We start from the raw sequence: 21,350 nt of genomic DNA on the forward strand, positions 1-21,350 counted from the left end.
ACAAGTTGAATCAGATTCACCGGTAATGAAACTCGTTATAATTATACACGTCTTGATTAAAAAGAAGAAGTAAAAGAATAACTAATCTCCCATATCTTTCAGTGATCTTCATCAATAAAATGTAATAAATATAAGCATTTACTTTGTAGAATATAAAGTTCCATACACCGGATGTGCACGTATAATTCAGATATCGTAATCTTATAAAACAGGAAGAAATGAATAAGAAGACTAAAGTTTAAGAAACAGAGGAAGAAAGAAAAGAAAGAGGGAATATCAAAATGTAAAAAGAATGTATATAAGAAGAGGAAGAATAAAAAAAAGGAGACGAAGAAGAAAAAAGGACAAAAAAATAAAGAAGAAAAAGAAGATCGTAATGACCTTCCTTGGCTGAACGTTCAAGGAGTAGGAGGTTCTTTGACACACTTGACGCACCAGGTGAATTGTAACTTCTCAAGACCCCACGACTTTAGTTCTCAAGAAGATATCGTCGAGAGCGTATCTCCGTACAATGTATAACCGGTGACGTTCCGGTGACGTGTTTGTGTTATAAAAATATTGACGTCATTTTTCCGTGATCTTCCCCCCCCCCACCTTAAAAAAGAAATTAATAATTCCTTTGACATGATTGTTCCATTTCCAAAGTGTGTGACCAAAAAATTGCAAGATGCACTTAATAAATTATTCAAAACAAAATACCAATCACGCGTAACGTTGAAAACTACATTCCTGATCCACTTAGCGTGAAGATGAAGTTGGATAAAATCAGCCGGAAATCAGGACAAAAACTTCAACTACATTCGTGATCTTGCAATTATTTTTTTTTTTAGCATTATCTCAAAAATTTCAGATAATGTGAATTTAGAAAAGAAAAATATCTCTCTCACAGACTCCAATTCAATTTAGTTTAATTAGGTGTAAATTAGGTCAACAAAACAAAAAATTTAGTCTAGTTATTTAAATTTTATTTAATAATTTAAATTAAATATCTTTATTTAATAATTGTGATGAAAATCAAACATTTACATATTAAGTAAATCACTAAAAAAATTATAGTCAATTAAATTACATGTTGATTTGAATTTTCAAATTTAAAAAAAAAAAAAATAAAAAAGTAACGCTAATTTAATATTAAAATCAAAAATGTACAAACATAACGTCATCCTTTTACTGGTGTGTATCTCGGTCACGTTCGCGAGTTCCCAATTCTTCAGTTTCGAGAAACTCAAGTCGTATGCGAAGCTCTTTAATGCTCGCGATTTGCCGGTTAATGAAACCGGAAATGAATTCTGGCATGGACTTATCAGAGATTGCAAAAAGAGGATAACTTTCTCCTGTATCCAAAAGAATGCTTACACATATCTTGACAATACATTCACTGAACGTGATAATATTACAGTTTTCGATGGATTGATATTAACGAAAAATCAATTGAATTATCAAAGTTGTCAACGTCAATCAAATGTTGTTGATAGTGTGAATGAAAATTTAGTGGATAATTCGAATGTTGATGATGATGATCTCGATAAACGAAAAATAAAAAATAATTGTGATAATCGTGAGGAATCTCGTGATTTTAACAATGAACCATCAACACCATTGGAAGAAATTACAAATGCCCTTCGTGAAAAAGCTGTAAAATTTCTAGCAACCCGAAATTATGATGTACAACTTCCGGAATTTTTCTTTCAAGGTGCTAATTTCAAAATTAGCCCTCGCGAAATTGACGCAAATGGAGCACTCGTCAGAATTGATTTTGCACCCAAACCTATTAAAAATGAGGGAAGACTTTTTTTCAAAAAAATCCGTAAGGATCATCTTTTGTTATTGCATTTAATTAATTAATTATTTTTAGGATTATTTTTATTTATTATCATTTAATCATTTAAGTATGTATATATTTTTAATTAATGAGTAAATTGGTTTTTTTTTTATTTCAGGAAAGGCAATACAAAATAAATTGTTGATGAGCTTCTTGGCCCTTCTACTGATAATAAAGCTGATTAAACTGAAATTCATGTTTGTCATTCCCTTCCTATTTGGAGTGGGAACGGCGAAAAAATTATTCCTAAAATTATTGCTGTTTTTGGTACCAGCATTTGCTCATGTATTTAAATTATGCTCGAGCTATTATAGCAGTCCTTATTCAAAACTACAACATCATCATCATCATCAGGTAAAAAGAGGGTCAAAGCAATGAATATCATTACAAATTCAGTCGCGTACTTTTGATTTTCAAGTTTGATCCACATTTAAAAAAAGTAGAAAGGTGACCTCGAATTTTTTTAATCGATTTTTGTTTTTCTAAGCAGTAAATTTTTTTCAAATTTTGATTAATTGTTAAATTAATTAGAACAATAATAACAATAATAATAAAATATATAAATAAATATTGGAATATTTTAACAGTAATCGAAAATTTTATTCATTAAAAATGAAGTACTTTTGTTTTTAATTGGATGAACATTAGTTGAATCTATTTAAACATTCATCGCTTAATAATATACAAGAGTGCATCGTTGCGTTTCAAGCATTGGACAAGCTTTGTTGCACTTAAATATAATTTTAACCTCGTATTCACTAAATGCATACAATTGGTCACAAATAATCATACATATTTATTTAAAAATAAAAAAATTTTAACGCTCGAGGCTCAATCGATTAGTAAACAAAATGTATAATATACATAATAAGTGTGTAGGTAAATCATTTTCAAATGATTGTCATTTTTTTAGAACAATTAATTGTAAATTGATGACAAAAATAAAAAATTTTTTGACACTTTTCATAAACAGAGAATTTTTTCTAATGTTGAAAATAAATATGAAAGAAAAAATAAAATTTAACGAACTTGAATAATTAATTTAAAATGCAAATATGTACGATTCAAAGTTGTTAAATAACTATATAGAAATGGATGCTCTGTTTAATAAGTTAGTCATTCGTGAGGTAATATTAGTCATATATATTTGCGAAAATTTTCATATAATTATTGTATAAAATTAATTGGAAACTTGTTTACGTTACTATTGACTTCGTGCATGATTATATGTAATATTTAAAATTTATAAGTGAAATTCTCATTAATATATTTTAACTTCCCATATATCTATTTGACTCAGATTTAAATAACAATTTCAAAATAACTTTCGTTTCATAATTTCTCTTCATATATTTTTGAAATCATTATAAATCGCATTATCTAAAATTGACCCGAATTTTAAAATTCACGAAAAACAAGAATTTTAACGAACACTCATTTATTTAAATGCAAACACCTACATCGACAGTGATTAAAATCAATTCTCTTAAATTGTCATCATTAAGAATGTCATTAAATTAATTGAAACTTAATTAAAATCAGATACAGCATAAACATAAATTACACCAATTAGACCCAAAAAAAAAATTCTTAAATTATTATTTTGACATTTCTATCAAAAGTTGGCAGTTAATGATATATATTTCCAATTGTATTTTAGGTGGCTCATCATCATCATCATGTGCCAGTTCCAGTTCCAGTACCAGCAGCGAGTCCAATTTATGTCGATCATCATCCACCACATCATGAGGAAGAATTTAATGGTTATGACTATGCCCATCCACATATTCAATATCGCAAGGATATGGAGGAATTAAAGGAATGGGGTATCGAACCATATGAGGAGCCAATTGAAGAGGTCAATCAACATTTGGGTCCAATTAATCCAACACCATTGTCGCCTGTCTATCCTGGACCATATGGTTCGCAATACGCCGCAAATTCACGACCTCAAGCTCATAATCTCGCATACTCTGGTTATGTTGATGAAATCAAAGGCAATAGACAACGTGCACATGCGGTACCATCGGCGTCAAATATTGGACCGGTTTATTCATCAGTACCAGCAAATTCTCCATCAGCACCAGCATCAATTCAAGTTGTCCAAAATCCACAATCGAACATTGTGCCATCAACAGTTAAAGTGACCAAGAAAAATCCTTACAATGTCTTTGCTCAACCGGTGCAACAAATACAGCAGCAACAACATTTACAACAGCAGCAGCAGCAACAATTGCAACAACAGCAGCAGTTGCAACAGATGCATCAGCAACAATTGCAAAATCAACAGGTGCAACAGACGAGAGTGGGTCAAGGTCAAAAAGTGGTCCAGGTAGCTAAAGTGCCGGGAGTTTCACGTGCAGTTTATGACGACGAGTTTTATGGACCAATTGTTGGCCGGCTAGACGAGATCTTTGGACAATTGAGATTTGCCGAGGAGAATTGTAGGGAGAGGCTTGTTTGTAGCATGTACAAGAACCCGGCGATCTTTGCACCACACAGTAATCTTGTGTCCAACGAGCTGTCCAGGTAAGCACGCTTGTATGGCGATCGTTGATCGGTTCAGGAATTGTGGATCATAAGGAGAAAGGTGGCCGTCGCCCTCACTGCTCCGAATTACTTCAATCGGGTCATTGAGCCTGCACGAGGAGTCGTCACCTCTCTCACTCTCTTCTTCTTCTTATCCTCTTCTTCTTCTTCTTCTTCTTCTTTTACATCTTATCTCTTTCCTTTTCTCTCTTTCTTTTCCTCATGCTCTTTCTCTCTGTTCTCTTTTCTGCGTTACACATCTTTTTTTACGTTCCTTTCAATTTTTGTCTGCACGCTTAGCTCTCAAGTTGCCATTCTTAAAGTTATACTTACACACATAGGAATCTAAAATCATTAAAACAACGCGCTACTATAACGAGTCACTTTTGCAAAAGGTATTCTCAGGTTTAACTGATTAATATAAAGAATGTCATCTACAAAGTGAAATTCAGATAAATGGGTTAATGATTGCAATTTGAAATTAGAATTTTATCGAATATATTCAAGTAATGAGAATTTTATAGTTTCAGTGTTTACTTTGATTAACGGTTTTTTGACAAATTATACTGCCAAATAAAGAATGACAATCAAATCTACCATATTTGAAATAATAGCATAATTTTACAACAACAAAAAAAGAATATCATTCTTTTTAATTCACATTTACAGTTCAATTAAATGAGAAAAACAGCTGAATTTGAAAAGAGGAATTTAAAAAAAAGAATTTATAGAGACAAATTAAAAATTATTGTGCAGCAAAAAAATTGGAAACAAAAATGATTATAATACCGTAAAGTAATTGGTAATTAAAAAATTTCTAGTACTATATAGAAATGTAACACTCAAGTAGTAATTTTTCAAATCATATAGAATATTGATGATGAAAAATAGTGGTAATAAAATACATGGTAAATGAATTCTGATACAAAAATATTGTCAAAGAAATTCATTTTGATACAAAAAAAGTATTGGTATTCAAAGAATTTTTGTTTAAAGATTGGTTTGAAAAAAGATTGATACCAAAAGAATAATGAGAACTAAATATATGAGTAAAATTCTGGCGACAAAAATATTATAGAAGTAAAAAAATAATTCTCTAATTGCGGTAAAGAAAAATAAAATATTGATATCAAAAGTAATTTTTGTACCAAAAGATGAAAACAAAGTACCAACAACATACCGCTAAATAAACAAGTACAAATACCAAAAATAATGAAAGAAATTTTGATTCTTAACCCCTTTGCAGTCTAGTAGAAAAATCGTTTGTGGACCCAAAACGGTCCAAAAAAAAGTTTCCAAAAAAAATATCATATCATTGTATTAAAAGTTTTTGTGGTCGCTAAATCCAAATTTAAGGTCAGATTTTAAAAATTCAAAATGGCGGACCCAATATGGCTACCCAATATAGCGGAAAAATTTTAAATTGATTCGATTCGTTCAAAATTCGGCACTTGGGGGTTTTTTGGGTCGCTCAATTCAAATCTGACCTCAAATTTGGATTCAGTAACCCTAAAAACCCCAAAGTACCGAATTTTGAATGAATCGAATCAAATTAAAATTTTTCTGCCATATTGGGTCCGCTATTTTGAATTTTTTAAATCTGACCTCAAATTCGGATTCAGCGACCCCGAAAACTTTAGTACATATATCCATTGACACTCAAATCGAATTATGTTTAGTATTTTTTTTCTGTGGACATATATGTCCAAACTCACAAAGGTGGCAGCACTTTTATTGGACATATATGGGCCATCGATTGTCAAGGGGTTAAACATTGGTAACGAAAATTATTCCAGTACCATAAGATTAACAAAGAAAAAAGTTGATACCAAAAGAATACTTAGAATACCAAATGTTTGTCTGCACTTATTCGTGTGGCATTTATATTAACAAATATCAAAAATTTATTGTTAACGAAAATAATTTTCTTAACGTTTAACATTATGGTACCAAAAGAATTTTGCCAAAAGTGTGAGGAAAACAAATAATAAAGGCATAAATAAAAAATATTTGCAGAAATTATCAAAATTTCCAAATAATATTGATTAAATGAAATATTGGTACCAAAAAGTTAATAACGAAAATAATTCTTGTACCAAACAATTATTATTATTAAAAATAAAAAAAAAAATGTTACCTAAAGAGAATATTGTCCACAAAAAAAATATACATGTATTCATTTTCAAAACAATTTTGATACCAAACAGTTTATTGTTAACAAAAATAATGTTTACACCAAATAATATCGAGAATCAAAAAATATTGAAAAAAAAGAAATTTTCTTATTAATTTAAAAGAATAGAAAAAATTAATAGAAAATTAATTTTTGATTACCTACTTTATAAAAAGCATGTGGTATAAGAAGAATATTTCTCATAAAAACAAAGATTTTTGATTTTTTTTTAAATACTTTTTTAATATATTCTTCTTTTAAAGTAGCACAGATACAAAAAATATCGTTATAGAAAAAAAAGATGTAAAAAATAAACAAATATTGACACAAAAAAAACATGATTTTTTTCTCTTCTGAATAGAACGTGTCTCAAATAATTCAAGGTCGTTAGTAAAAAATTCAACTTTCTAGGTATTTTAAAGATACGTCATAAACGCCTTAAACTCCTGACTTGTCTCCTTTTCAAGTATAACTGTAAAAACGAATTTCTCTTCTCAATTTACCCGAGAGAGGAATCTGCATTTAAAGTCTAAAAACAGCCTTACTTTCATTCTTATAATAACATCATTCTTTTACAGACAAAGAAATATTTTTATACCCACACTTAATGTGTAATATGAAATATTTATACACAGCTTTCTTAGACTGTTGGCTTGAATTCAAGTCCATGCATTTGTAAGTACTGTTACATTAATGCGAATGAAAGACAATCTAAAAAAAAAAGTGTAAAAATTATCATTTAAAAAGGAATTGATAAATAGCTCAATTTTTCCTCATTTTTTTATGTTTATACAAATTTTTTATCTATAATTTATTTTTTATTGTCTGTTTTTTATTTTCAATCAAATGTTTTTAATTTGTTCTTATTCGATTTCTTTGTGTTTAGATAAAAAATATTTTATAATAAAATAAATTCAATATTAAAAAAAAATTGAAAATACTTATGGAAATACCTATATTTTTATTGGAAAACGCAAATAAACGAAAATAATTTATTCAAATGTTATTAAATTAGCCTTAATATTAATACGAATAATTTTGATCAATTAGTAGAAAGCATTCGTTTTTATCTGAATTGTCAACTTTTACCTGCTATAACGACTTTCTTTGCATTTTATGTATCTAATTGCACATAAAGTATTATCTATTAAATATTTTATACGTATATACTTTTACTATAATTGATGGTATTTTTTTAAATATTAATTTTTCATATTTTTGATATAATCTTTTTTAGAATTGAATAATATTTCCTTAACTTTTTTTTTATTATATCGTTCAAAAATCAAGAAATAATATTAATAATTGGTTTAGTGAATTATTGTTGTTTTGATGTTTTCTTTGAAATTTACGGTATAATTGCATTTTTACAGGGATCCTCAAGAGCTGAAGCGTGGAAATTCGGCCACAGTTTCCAGTCAAAGGTTTCATCGCTATCTTGGTGCCGCGAGGTTAGGACAAGACGTTGGAGATTGCTTAAGAACGTATCCATGTCACATAAATACAGAATAAAGATACACATTTTTTTATCCAAAAATATTGATGTATAAATGTCAAAAATTTTTTTTTTTTTTTTTAGTAGAACTACTGAAGGAAAATATTTTCTTTTAACAATAAAATATTTTGTTGTCAATTTTAGTTGAAACAAAATTCTTTTTTTTTTTGTTTTATGTTGAAATTTAAGAAATATTTTAATTTAATGTTAATAATAGTTTTAAAATTAAGCTAATAAATTTCTAAGAAAAAATTGACTTAACATTTAAGTTAATATTTTCTTTCTTCTTTTTTTCAAACATTGATTTGCTTAAAATACTTTTTTTTAAACAATATTTTTTTTACTTGAAAAAAATAATAGTTAAAAAATATTTGTCTAAATAATGTGTAATCGGACAAGAATTTAAGTTTTCAAAAGCATCAACAAAATGTTTTATTATTAATATCAAATTTTTTTCTCCAGTGAAGAATAGAATTATTGCTTCAGGTATACAATAAAAAATGAATTATCATAATTTCATTAATCAGTCGAATTTTGCCTTTAATGTAAAAACGCTCAAATTTGTAAACAATAGCCGTAAACAATATAATTATAAGAATACGCATTTTGTCAGTAATCTAAAATCTATACCACGTGTAATATTCATGAATGGAATTTTTGTGGGAAGATTTTAGACCAGAACTTGGATCTTAGTCACGCTTGTTTGTAAAGTTTCATTGTTGTAAAATGAATAATTATATGTATATGTATTATAAAATAATAAGGTAACATTTTAAGTGTAAATTCCTCAGTTAATTATTATTATTATTATTATTATTATTGTTACGTTAGAATCTTATTTATTTATTTTTTCTTAAAATAATATAGTTTTTTTGAGCTAAAAAAATGAAATTGAATCGTTAAGACTAAATTTTAATTTCTATTTATTTTATTTATAATATTAATTTGATTAATTTATAATGAACAGTTATTTATTGTTATGCGTTCGGGTGCCATACCCAAAATTTTGCGACCTCTTAAAATATATAATTTGAATGTGTTAATTTTTAAAAATTGAAAAAATTGTGTAAATTTTTGTGCATGTTTGAAAGACAGAATGAAATGTTACAAGTGTTTCTTTACCATTTTATATGTAATTAATTAAATCGAATACTGTATTATATAGTTTTTTCGTTATTTATTTATAATAAATGAAAATATTATTTAAAATTAAAGATTTTTTAATATACATATTTGAACTTATAAAATCCATTTATATTACAAATAAACTTTGACTCAATCCGGTATTTATTTGGGTATCAGGAAATTTTAATTTAAATTTACAAAAATATTTCTATCTCTATCCCGGTTCTATCCGGCGATTCAAAAAGAGTTCAGTTTCAGCACATTTAAATAAGAATTTGTTTTAGAATTTATCTGGCACTATCGGAGTTATATATTTTTTATCCCTTAGGCACAAACATGTGTTTTTTTGCCCTAGGGTATAAAAAGGGTTCCTTTTGATCCTTGTTGCTTAATATACTACCTAAGAAACCCACCAAATAGTGATTTTCACGAATATACTTAATTGTAGAAGAAGTTTGAACTTATACCTGAGATATAAGGCTCAATATTTTAGTCATTTATTTAGTTAGATGCATACACGGAGAGAAAAAACGAGACTTTACAGCATGGACCTATGTATGCTTTCTTCGTGCGCGCCTCTACCGTCCATCTTCGGTACGAGCTTATGCTATATTTTCACGTGTCCATACTAAAATAGTAAGAAGCCGAGCTACATGGAGAATAGATTACAGGAGACAAATCTCCCATGAATTTACTTCACTAAAATGGTGTCAAGATTCGTCGTAAGCTAAGACAAGTAGTCAGTTTGTCCATAGGTGGCGAAAAAAACAGATAGATACCATCAACGTACACATATCAAGAAATATCTGTTTTGGTCTGTTCGCTGTCATATTGTTTTGAAAAACATAACCTGAATTTAGGTATATTTTTATGCTGGATAATAAAAATAGACTAATATTGGTAAGTGAAGGCAATTATTTTTTATAAATAAGATAATAATAATTATTTATTTGTTGTTATTTTATAAATATATGAAATAATGAAAAGATGTACCCATTGAGAAATCATTAATATAAATTGACTACGATTGTTAGAGTTATTGAAGCATAAATAAAATTAATTAATAAATATTTTAATATTTTTAAACTGAAAATTTTTTTTCTTTTCAATCTATTGAAACAAGTAAATTTTTTTTTATGTGATTGAAAAATGTTGATTTTGAATTTAAGTTTGATTTATCAGTGGGCAAATTAAAAATTTAATATTTATTTTGGGTGCATCAGTTCCGAATAAGGGCCTCCTTGGATTTTAATGAAACTCAGTATATTTACGTATTTTTGTGCGCTGATTACGAAAAATACTTTCGGCCATATCCACCCCCTCTCGCCAAGGTTTTTTTAAAAAGAAAAGCGAGCAGTACCTTACGCGGCCGAAGGCCGTGTTTAGTATTTTGCGTTTGCCGCTGCAAATACTAAAGTATTTACAAAATAAAAAAAATTTATTTGTATTAATAAAATTAATTTTTATTTGGAAATGTAAAATTTTAATATAATTTTAAATACATTTATAGTTAAAAAGTTTTCTCATAATAAATTTAGTTTTAAAAAAAAAAGATTTTTGACATAACTTTAATTAAATAATTAATTAAATTAAATAATATAATAAATACAATATTAAATAATATTTCAAAAATTAACAAACCTTATAAACTCGCAAAAATTTTAATCATAATTTAAATAATAACGGTAACTTATATTTAATTTTAAATAATAAAATATAGGTATTTTTCATTATATTACAGTATAAAAATAAAAAATTTTTTTTAAAAATTTAAATACATAATTTAATCTAAAAAATTTTTACTTTGGCGAATTTTAAACTTACCTCATACATTATTTATTTATAAATTTATTTTATATTTTTCACAGAAAAAATATGCTTCTGCTGGAAAACTATATATCACGATGTATGCTGTTAACCAAGAAGCACATGTGAATTTTAGAACTTATGGTATCTATCTGTTTTCAACGCGGCGCGCGAGAAGTTTCGGAACTAACAGCTTCCGAAGAAAAATGGCTATTTTCTTATACACTACATTGGTCTCCTGTTGTCTATTCTACATGCCGAGCTATTACAGCAAGAGATGGTACCGAAGATGGACGATAGAGGCACGTACGAAGAGAGCATACATGCGTCCATGCACACGGAGAGAAAAAACGAGCCTTTACAGCATGGACCTATATATGCTCTCTTCGTACGCGCCTCTACCGTCCATCTTCGGTACGACCTTATACTATATTTTCACTTGCCCGTACTAAAATAGTAAGGAGCCGAGCTACTACAGCAAGAGATGGTACCGAAGATGGACGATAGAGGCGCGTACGAAGAGAGCATACATAGGTCCATGCTGTAAAGGCTCGTTTTTTCTCTCCGTGCAGTAAAGGCTCGTTTTTTCTCTCCGTGTATAAACACACTTTTTTTGTCTTTTTTCATTTTAAGAAAATACTTTTTTTGCTTCCTCGTGGAGGAAGCTTTGTAGTCCTTTCGTTTATAAAACTTTTCAAAGTGGCGGAAACAAATTTTTTTCTTTATAGAAACATGTTATATGAGATCCTGATCAATTGTCCGGATGTATGTGTGTGTGTGTGGATCCTTTTCTTGTTTAGAAGATAACTTTAACAGGTTTTAATGGATTTAGATAAAATTTAGTAGGCTCATTTATCATATTAATATATCAAATCTGACCAAAGGATTTTGAAAAATAACCCAAAAAAAAAAATTTTATCGTCTTTTTTCCAAAAATTTTTTTTAATCGAAAAAATTTTTAAATAGAAAAATTTAAAGTTACATATAATAAAATCGTATTCCTTACGTCAAGACGAATCGATTGATATATATAAAGTATACATTTGAGGTAAATTTAAAGAATTAATGAAAGTTAGAAAATCAAAAATTCACATTTTGGCTATAAAATTTTGTGTTTTTTTAAATTGAAGTTTATATATGAAATAATTGTATTACTTACGTCAAGACGAATCGATCGATATATATATAAAGTATACATTTGAGGTAAATTTAAAGAATTAATGAAAGTTAAAAAATCAAAATCACGTTTTGGCAATAAAATTTAGCTTTCTCCACGAGGAAGCAAATTTTTTTGCTGATCGTAAAGAGGAAGCAAAATGTTCATGTAATGAACATCTGAATTTACAACTTGTTTTTACTGTGGCGCCTTACATTGAGAATGTAATTCTCTTTATTCGGAAAAACTTTTGTATCATTCATTTTCATTCCGAAAATGCATTTTTTAAAAATATTTGACCGTTTCCATACTTTTTAATTAAACAAAATTGAATATGTTTCGAAAGGTATAGAAATACCATTTCAGCTCATGAAGGAGTTGAACCTTTTAATGGGGCGTTTTAACAGATTTGTAAACAATATTAAAAATTTGCTGAATAAACAATATTTTTCTGATAAGAAATTATGAATAAAAAATATTGTTTTCTCTAGATTTTATAACACGTTAATGAAAAAATATTTTTTTCATATTAAATTCATAAAAAACTTGAAGGGCTTTGAGACACTGTTTATTTCATTCTTTATTTAAACAAGAAACAAGGATATTTGTAGTTCCCCTATACTTTATTCTGATAATAATCTAAAATCGAAAAAAACTCCGAATTTATACAATATAACTATTCATACAATTATATTTTTTTCATAGAACAAAATATTTGGCTTTTATGGAAATTTTTGAGAGGTATTTTTGATAAATATCGTTCTTTATCATTAAAGCAACAAATCGACAGACAGTATATACAAGGTTCTTGAGTTTAATAGTTCAGACAGGCACTAAAAGAAACAAAAAAATATTTAAATAAATATGTGAATACATATATAAATTTTGATCCCTCTTCATTGTCAATCAAAGTAAATAGTTTGAAAAAATCTCGCTTTGCTTCAACATTATCAAAAATAATTTTTGTTAGTTGATAACAAAGTGGATGTGCACAATGAAGTTTCTGAGCGTGTATTTTATTAGTTACATATTTTCCAAAGAAATCTTAGGATTGTCTTCAGTAAATAATCACTACGATGGGTTGATAAAATATCTGAAAGAGGAGTCTAAACTGCATCAAGTAATATTCATGCTTAAAGATAAACAGAACAATCGTATTATGAATTCTCTTATGAAAGAGGTCAATTCACATTTTCCATCTTTAAGCTTCATTAATATTGATAGTGACAACATGAATTATCTTTACAAAATGGATAAGTCTATATCAAAGCATTTCAGAAGGACAACACTGTTTGTTTTTCAGCGAACAGACGAAACTTCTGTAAAGGAAATTGACAATTTCGTGAATATTTTAGAAATGATCCCTCAATTGTTATCAAACCCAAGAGTTTTAGTCGTCAATTCTTTTTGTTCAGCTAAAGAGGATTTTTATGAAAGTCTTCAACATTTCTGGGAAAAACATGCAATCTTGGATATGACTTTCTTGACATACAGTAACCAATGTCAAGCAGTGCTAAAAAAATATCCAGATGATAATCTTTCTTTGAGTCAATTTAATCCTTTCACTAAGAATTATTCTAAACAAATTGCATCATCTGAAAGTCTTTGGTTTCCAAATAAGTTGCGCGATGTGAATGGATACGATTTGATTTTTCGTCACAATGGAAATGGTAAACCCACATACTGCAGGACTATAATGAATGCATTTAGTTCTGCTTCTTTTTTAATTGTTAAAGAGACACGAATTTTAAAGTTAGGTAATGTTAAAGCTGTAATTCTCAATACGTTAAAGTGTGATAAAGTGATAGTTCTATCACCAGAACTTTTAAAAATGCTCTTGGGAACAATTTTTATGTTTGCCATTATCCGATTCGCAGCTATTGTTATGAGATTCAAGAGATGTGAATGGGAAACGTTCAGTATCTGTCGACTCATAATGGGAATGTCCACTACTCAAGAACCAGAAAAACTATTGGAAAGAATAGTTTTTGGATCACTACTAGTCTCGTCCATCGTCTATTCTGGATATATATATTCAGTTATTTTAGACATTGCTTGGAAATCGGATCCTGAAATTTCTAATCTTGCAGAATTGGCTGATTATTCATTGTCACCGATGATATCTAACGACCTTCATTTTGTTCTCCGTTACAATGAGAAACCTGTTGTAAAAAAATTTGGACAAAAGGCCATATTTTTATCACATAATGCATCAGAATTATTTTGCCTAAAGTACTTGGCTGAATATCAAAACATATCTGCTTGTCTCATTCCTGATGCTGAATATTTTGTGAATAAATATATTGCTGAAAATGGAGAGTTGAACGTAAGAATACTGCCGGAAACTGTAATACACTATTTCTCTATGTTTGAAGTATCTAACCTTCGTGACGATTTAAAAGACATACCTTACATCGATCGCTTTAATGAAATGGTCCTAAGAGTAACAGAGCATGGGTTTCTAAAAGATTACTTTGAACCTGCTACACACATCCATAAAGTCACGCCACCAGCAATGATTGAAAAGGAATTACTTTTGCTCATACTATTTTATGTATTAGGGATTGGATATACATTTTCTATGATCGTTTTTCTATTTGAAATATTAACAGCAAAATTTGAAAACAAGATTTATGCATATTATACGATGATTAGAAATTTCAACTAGAAAAGTTGTCAACAGTTCCTGATGCAATTGTTTTATGGTAAGAATATATTATTTTAATTTATCACGATTAAGGAAGAAATTTTCTTTCTACTCTCTAAATTTCAATCAGTGAGATCTCACTACTTCAAATTTAAAAAGTAAATATTCTATTATTATTAAATAACTATATCCCTTAATGTTCATTTTATATATGAATGATATTAAGCAAATATTCAGGCACTCCTCGTTTTTACTTTATGCTGACGACCTCAAGTGTTATAAAGTGATTCATCCGTCTACCTTTCAAAAAGATATTTTGAAGTTACAAAAAGACTTAAAAAGACTCCAAAAATGGTGTGTTAAAAATCATTTAAGTATAAACATTAAAAAGAGTTTTGTTGTAACCTTTTCGAAAGGTAGTGTAAATTTATATTTAAACAACTACACTATTGATGGTCATATTTTGGAGAGAGTAGAGAGGGTGCGTGATTTGGGTGTTGTATTTAATAGTAATTTAGTATTTAATGATCATATTACTGAGACTGTTTCAAAAGCCTCTAAAGTCTTGGGTTTTATAATGAGATGTGCCTCTGTTTTTCATAACATGTTAACCATCAGGACTTTATACCTGACGCTTGTCAGAACAATTATAGAATATGCATGTATCATTTGGGCACCTTTCTACGTCTTCCATATAATCAGAATTGAACGTGTTCAGAACAAATTTCTTAGATTTGCTGCGAGATTGCTCAATATCCCCTTTGACGTGCATACACATGATTACAGGGAACTTAGATCGGTATTAAATATACCATTGTTAAATTCACGGTTCTACTTTGCAGATATGGCTTTTTTGTATAGACTTATGAATGGAGCTATCTTTTGTCCTTCACTTCTCTCTATGATAAATTTATCAGTGCCCAGAATGTTTTCTAGGCGATATACATTGTTTTCGGTGGCATTTCACAGAACTAATTATGGTAATAACTCATTGATTGCTAGACTTAGCAGAGAGGCAAACATGATTTCTAACGACATTAATTTCTTTGATAATAATGTCACACGATTCACATCATCATTACGTAATATCTTGCTAAACGAAAACTAAAATATCTTTTCTTAAGTGGCTACCTAGATTTAGTAAAATATAGTATTGTAATTTTTAGATTTAGGAGTACTTTTGTACGAAAGAGCATGTCCCGTTATGTTCCAAATAAATAAATAAATATATATGTATATCAATTATAACAAAAGAAATTGATTTTTTAAAATTAAGTTTAATTTTAATTTAAGTTGAAATAAGACATTTCACATAAAAATAAAGATTTCTGTCACTGATTTTTATTGTTCTTCTTATACAAACGATAGGTATAGTTGATATAGGCTTAAAGTAAGTGTATACCATATTTTTAATTTAACATAAATGATTTAATTTTATTTATTAATTTATTTTATTCACTTTATTTAAAAAGGAAATTTTTATTTGAATATTTTAACCACACTTATCATGTGTACCTAACATTTTTAAAAAAATTTTAATTTTTACATTCTATCGCGAGCAGTGTTTTTTTGAACTGTACTTAAGGAAACCAAGTGCAATGATCCAAAAAATGTTTTTTTTCTCATAAACAACCTTAATATACTATTAGTATTAAGACAAAAAAAAATTTCCATTTCATGAACCTCTGCTTTTATATCAACTGCCTTCACAGAAAATTAAAAGGCATTAAAATAAGCTGCAACGCTTATTTTAATACCTTATAATTTTCTGTGTTAATTGCAACTAGAGGATTGCTTTATAATCAAATTCATCAACGAAAATAACGTGTACCTTGTATATTATAAAATTGTAAACGATTTCTTTCAGAGATTTCCGTTTCATCGTAGAAAATATTTGAATAAAGGAAATTTGGATTGACACTTGGAAAATAATGAAATAACTACCATTATGTTGATGATCAAAATTTGCTGTGTTCTGGTGATAAAAAATCTGTAAACTAAGAACGAATTTCAATTAAATACAACGAATTTAAAAAAAAAGGTCGTCATATTGGATTCACTATTTTTAATTTTTAAAATCTCATAACAAATTGATATTCAGCTACTATAAAAATTTTCAAGTAACTATCTATAGTATGGAATCATAATTTCTACATAAGTAATAATACATATAAAAACAAATAAAATTAATAGGAATTTTTTAAATCTAACAATATTGAAAATTCTGCTTGAATCCATTTTACCACTTGAATTTAATTAAATTGATTTTTAACATAACTTAAATAAAAATATATCACTTGTTCGAATATCAATAACTCAATGACCAATTTTCACAATTTCCCTTTATCTTTTCAATTTATTAAACAACGGATCTTGTCTAAATTTAATTCCATTATATTATTTTTTACAAAAATCACCAGTCCTTAATGACATTTTAAAGAGGTGCCTTAATCAATTTAATTTAATTTATCCAATTCTTTATCACTATACCCCCTCAGTACCGAAACTTTGCTGAAAATTTAGTTAATATTTACTTGCAATATTTGGATTATTTAACTGCAATGTTTATTGAAATTTATGTTAAGATTTAAATGTCCCACTTGAATAAATGTTTAGCGCGAAACTTTCCTGAACATTTATTTAATTGGGACATTTAAATCTTTATATAACTTTCAATAAACATTGCAGTTAAATATTCCAAATATTGTAAGTAAATATTTACTAAATTTTCAGCAAAGTTTCGGTGCTGTGGGTGTATAGCAACAAATATCCCGCGTGAAAAACGAACTATGGGAAAAAGCTATCAAAAGCTGGCAAAAGATGGGAGAAGATTTTCGCCATTGTTTTTAAGTTTTATCCCATACTTTAAAGAATTGCAAAAAGCTCACAAACCATTGCTTATAAGCCTTTCCCATACTTTTTTTTAATATCATATAACATTGCTAAAATCTTGCCAAAGTATTGCAAAAATATGGGAATAAGATTTTGAAAGAAAAAATCAATTTTCCTCTATTTTTCAACTTTGAAAATTTGATTTTTAAAGTATTGCAAAAATATGGGAAAAAGATTTTGAAAGAAAAAATCAATTTTCCTCTATTTTTCAACTTTAAAAATTTGATTTTTAAAGTATTGCAAAAATATGGGAAAAAGATTTTGAAAGGAAAAATCAATTTTCCTCTATTTTTCAACTTTAAAAATTGGATTTTTAAAGTATTGCAAAAATATGGGAAAAAGATTTTGAAAGGAAAAATCAATTTTCCTCTAATTTTCAATTTTAAAAATTTGATTTTTAAAGTATTTTCCTCTATTTTTTAATTTTAAAAATTTGAGTTTTAAAGTATTGCAAAAATATGGGAAAATTGATTTTTCCTTTCAAAATCTTTTTCCCATATTTTTGCAATACTTTAAAAATCAAATTTTCAAAGTTGAAAAATAGAGGAAAATTGATTTTTTCTTTCAAAATCTTTTTCCCATATTTTTGCAATACTTTAAAACTTAAATTTTTAAAATTGAAAAATAGAGGAAAATACTTTAAAAATCAAATTTTTAAAATTGTAAATTATAGGAAAATTGATTTTTTCTTTCCAATCTTTTTCCCATATTTTTGCAATACTTTAAAAATCAAATTTTTAAAGTTAAAAATTAGAGGAAATTTATTTTTTCTTTCAAAATCTTTTTCCCATATTTTTGCAATACTTTAAAAATCAAATTTTCAAAGTTGAAAAATAGAGGAAAATTGATTTTTTCTTTCAAAATCTTATTCCCATATTTTTGCAATACTTCAAAAATCAGATTTTTAAAGCTAAAATAACGAGAAAAATTGATTAATTTTGTTCGTATATTTTTGCCAGGTTTTAGCAATACTTTAAAAATCTAATTTTTAAAGATGAAAAAATGAGAAAAATAAATTTTTTCTTTCTTAATCTTTTTCCCATTGTTTTGCAATGATTTTCAGAAAAAAAATGAGAAAAATAAGAAGTAAGTTAGAAAAAATTGACTTTATTTTATTCCCATATTTTTGCAATACTTTGGCAAGATTTTAGCAATGTTATATGATATTAAAAAAAAGTATGGGAAAGGCTTATAAGCAATGGTTTGTGAGCTTTTTACAATTCTTTAAAGTATGGGATAAAACTTAAAAACAATGGCGAAAATCTTCTCCCATCTTTTGCCAGCTTTTGATAGCTTTTTCCCATAGTTCGTTTTTCACGCGGGATATAAAAACAAAAATACAATATTATGAATCAATACTTAGCGTTTATGGGTGAGACAAAATTTCTGAAGTGATACAAATCAAAAAAAAATTTATTTTAGATCGTGCTGCAATTTGCATAACATTTAGTACTATGGGTAAGTGCTTCACCCATAAATTATTATTAATTTTTATTAAAAACTGTAGAGAACAGAGAGAGGATTAAAATTTTGGTCAAATATTACCTAACAGTGCACTTTTGGCTATAAGATCACTTCAGGAATTTCGCCCCGAGTATAACTATAGTATTTCTTCAATATTTAGACTTTTTTGGTAGGAAATCTTTTGTGATTGTCTTTAACATGTTATTACTATATAATGGATTACATGTTTAAAAAATTATATACATACCTCAAAGAATAAAAAATTAATTAAAAAAAAATTATTTTCGATTTTCTTTGTTTGCGCACAACTGTGTTTTTCTTTTAAATACGAGAACAAAAAGTGAAATTACAAAGAAAGAAACTTCCTGTTTTACAAAACTTTTTTGCCTTACCTATATCGTATCACTGCTTTCTTTCTGCAATATTGTGTTTCTTTTTTTTTTTTTTTTTTTTTTGAAAATTTATATTTTCAAATTTGTATAAATAATGGCAAATTATTTTATATTGACCTTTTTATTCTGTTTATAATTAATCTGTTTCTTCCGATACGAGCTAAGTAGCTGTCAAAGAAACTTTGTCATTCTACATATTATAGAAGAGCTTTCTTCTTTCCTTTCCGTTTGGTATCACGTTCTTCATAAAAATTCATCAAACGTCTCGAGCTCCCATTTTGTATATAACCGGATCGTCAGTGTACGAGGGAGCATTCGGCGTTTAACTTTGCAAATCGATTGATCGGTGGTCTCAAACCATGAGGGTTCTGCTAATTGCTTCTCTGACCCTTTTGGTCACTTTGGCCAATGCCAAAGAACCCGAAACCACTGCCGAGGTTCTTCAAAACATTTACCACAGGTGAGTTTGTTTACCGATTTTTATAATTCAAATTAAAAATTCTTATTTAAATCTTTTTAACTGCAATTAAAATTTTATTAATTAAATCGAAAAAAAATTATTTCATTTAGTAAATTAAAGTTCTGCTTATTAATTAAATAAACAAATTAATAACAATTTTTTTAAATCAATGAAAAAATGACAAAACCAAGTATTGAAATAATTGAAGAAATAAACTGAGACATTATATTAAAAAAATTTACATAAATAATTTGTGCAGATGCGTGGACAGTGACTCGATATTATCATGTGCGAAACCAAAGGTCCTTGCATATTTGAGTAGAGTGATGAAGGAAGACAAAGTCGCCATTACGGAAGATTTGTCAATTGTGAGATCCATGCCAGACATCGATAACAATAATTTCGAAGAATATTACATTTCTCAGGATTCCGTTGATCCTACCAGGAAGGATCTTCTTCGATCTCTGATGTTGGAAAAGTTGGACTCATACCTCGCAAGTCATAGAATTGAAGCTAAATTACCTGAAGCTATTGTCGGTTCGAATATTGTTCCTAGAACTCTTGTAGATTCCGTCCCAAGGGAAGTCAGTGTTCCTCTCTGTGATCAAGACAATAATCAAGGTTAGTTAATTAACAAATTTTTTTTATTACACATAGAGAATTTTTTAGTTAATGTTAAGGATTTATGGATTTTCAATAAATTGTAATTTATTAATTAATAATAATTATCTAATAATTAATTTTTTATAATGTAATTTTGATAATTAATTATCTAATTAAAAAATAATTATTAATTAAATAATTACTATTTCATTAAATAGATAATTAATTAGCCAATTCGAGATCCAATTAATAAGTCAATAAATTAATTAGTAAGTTATATAATTAATTGATAAATTATTATGTAATCAATTAATTAATTTGATGGCTAATTAATTTGAATAGCAATTTAGAATTTGGTTGGGAAAACAATTGATCTTGTTAATTATGTTTTGAACAGGTCGAGGTTTCGTCAAGAAGGTCATGATTCCGTTCCTTTTAGGTCTCAAGTTCAAGGCCACTGCATTGGTACCATTGGCATTGGCATTAATCGCATTAAAAACTTGGAAAGCCCTCACACTTGGACTTCTTTCATTAGTTTTAAGTGGTGCTTTACTCATTTTTAAATTGACGAAACCAAAAGTTGCCTACGAAGTGGTCCACTACGGTCATCCACCTGTTGAACATCCACCACATTGGGATACATCACCACAAGGACCATACAGAGCCTATCGAAAATAGTCTAGTATTTAATTAATTATTTATTTATATCAAATTGATTTTGATATTTTTTTTATTTATTATGTACAAAATAAAGTTTCAACTATATTTCCTAAGGAAACCAAAAAA

General features: G+C 27.7%; 2 protein-coding genes across 2 annotated transcripts; both read left to right on the forward strand.

Moving 5' to 3' along the window:
- The first annotated feature begins 468 nt into the window (after positions 1-468).
- On the forward strand, positions 469-8,802 carry LOC127287058 (uncharacterized). The gene is made up of 4 exons (XM_051313780.1): positions 469-1,807; positions 1,941-2,176; positions 3,483-4,351; positions 7,898-8,802. Exons 1-4 carry the CDS (start codon positions 1,144-1,146, stop codon positions 8,034-8,036), a joined length of 1,908 nt encoding a protein of 635 aa, XP_051169737.1. The 5' UTR covers positions 469-1,143; the 3' UTR covers positions 8,037-8,802.
- Positions 8,803-19,798: 10,996 nt separating this feature from the next.
- Positions 19,799-21,350, forward strand: LOC127287025 (uncharacterized). The gene is made up of 3 exons (XM_051313724.1): positions 19,799-19,961; positions 20,221-20,582; positions 20,962-21,350. Exons 1-3 carry the CDS (start codon positions 19,861-19,863, stop codon positions 21,240-21,242), a joined length of 744 nt encoding a protein of 247 aa, XP_051169681.1. The 5' UTR covers positions 19,799-19,860; the 3' UTR covers positions 21,243-21,350.

This window comes from Leptopilina boulardi, unplaced genomic scaffold (genome assembly GCF_019393585.1).
Source record: "Leptopilina boulardi isolate dan_hultmark-lab unplaced genomic scaffold, ZJU_Lbou_2.1 LbouV2_367, whole genome shotgun sequence".
In the NCBI taxonomy this organism is placed as follows: Eukaryota; Metazoa; Arthropoda; class Insecta; order Hymenoptera; family Figitidae; genus Leptopilina; species Leptopilina boulardi.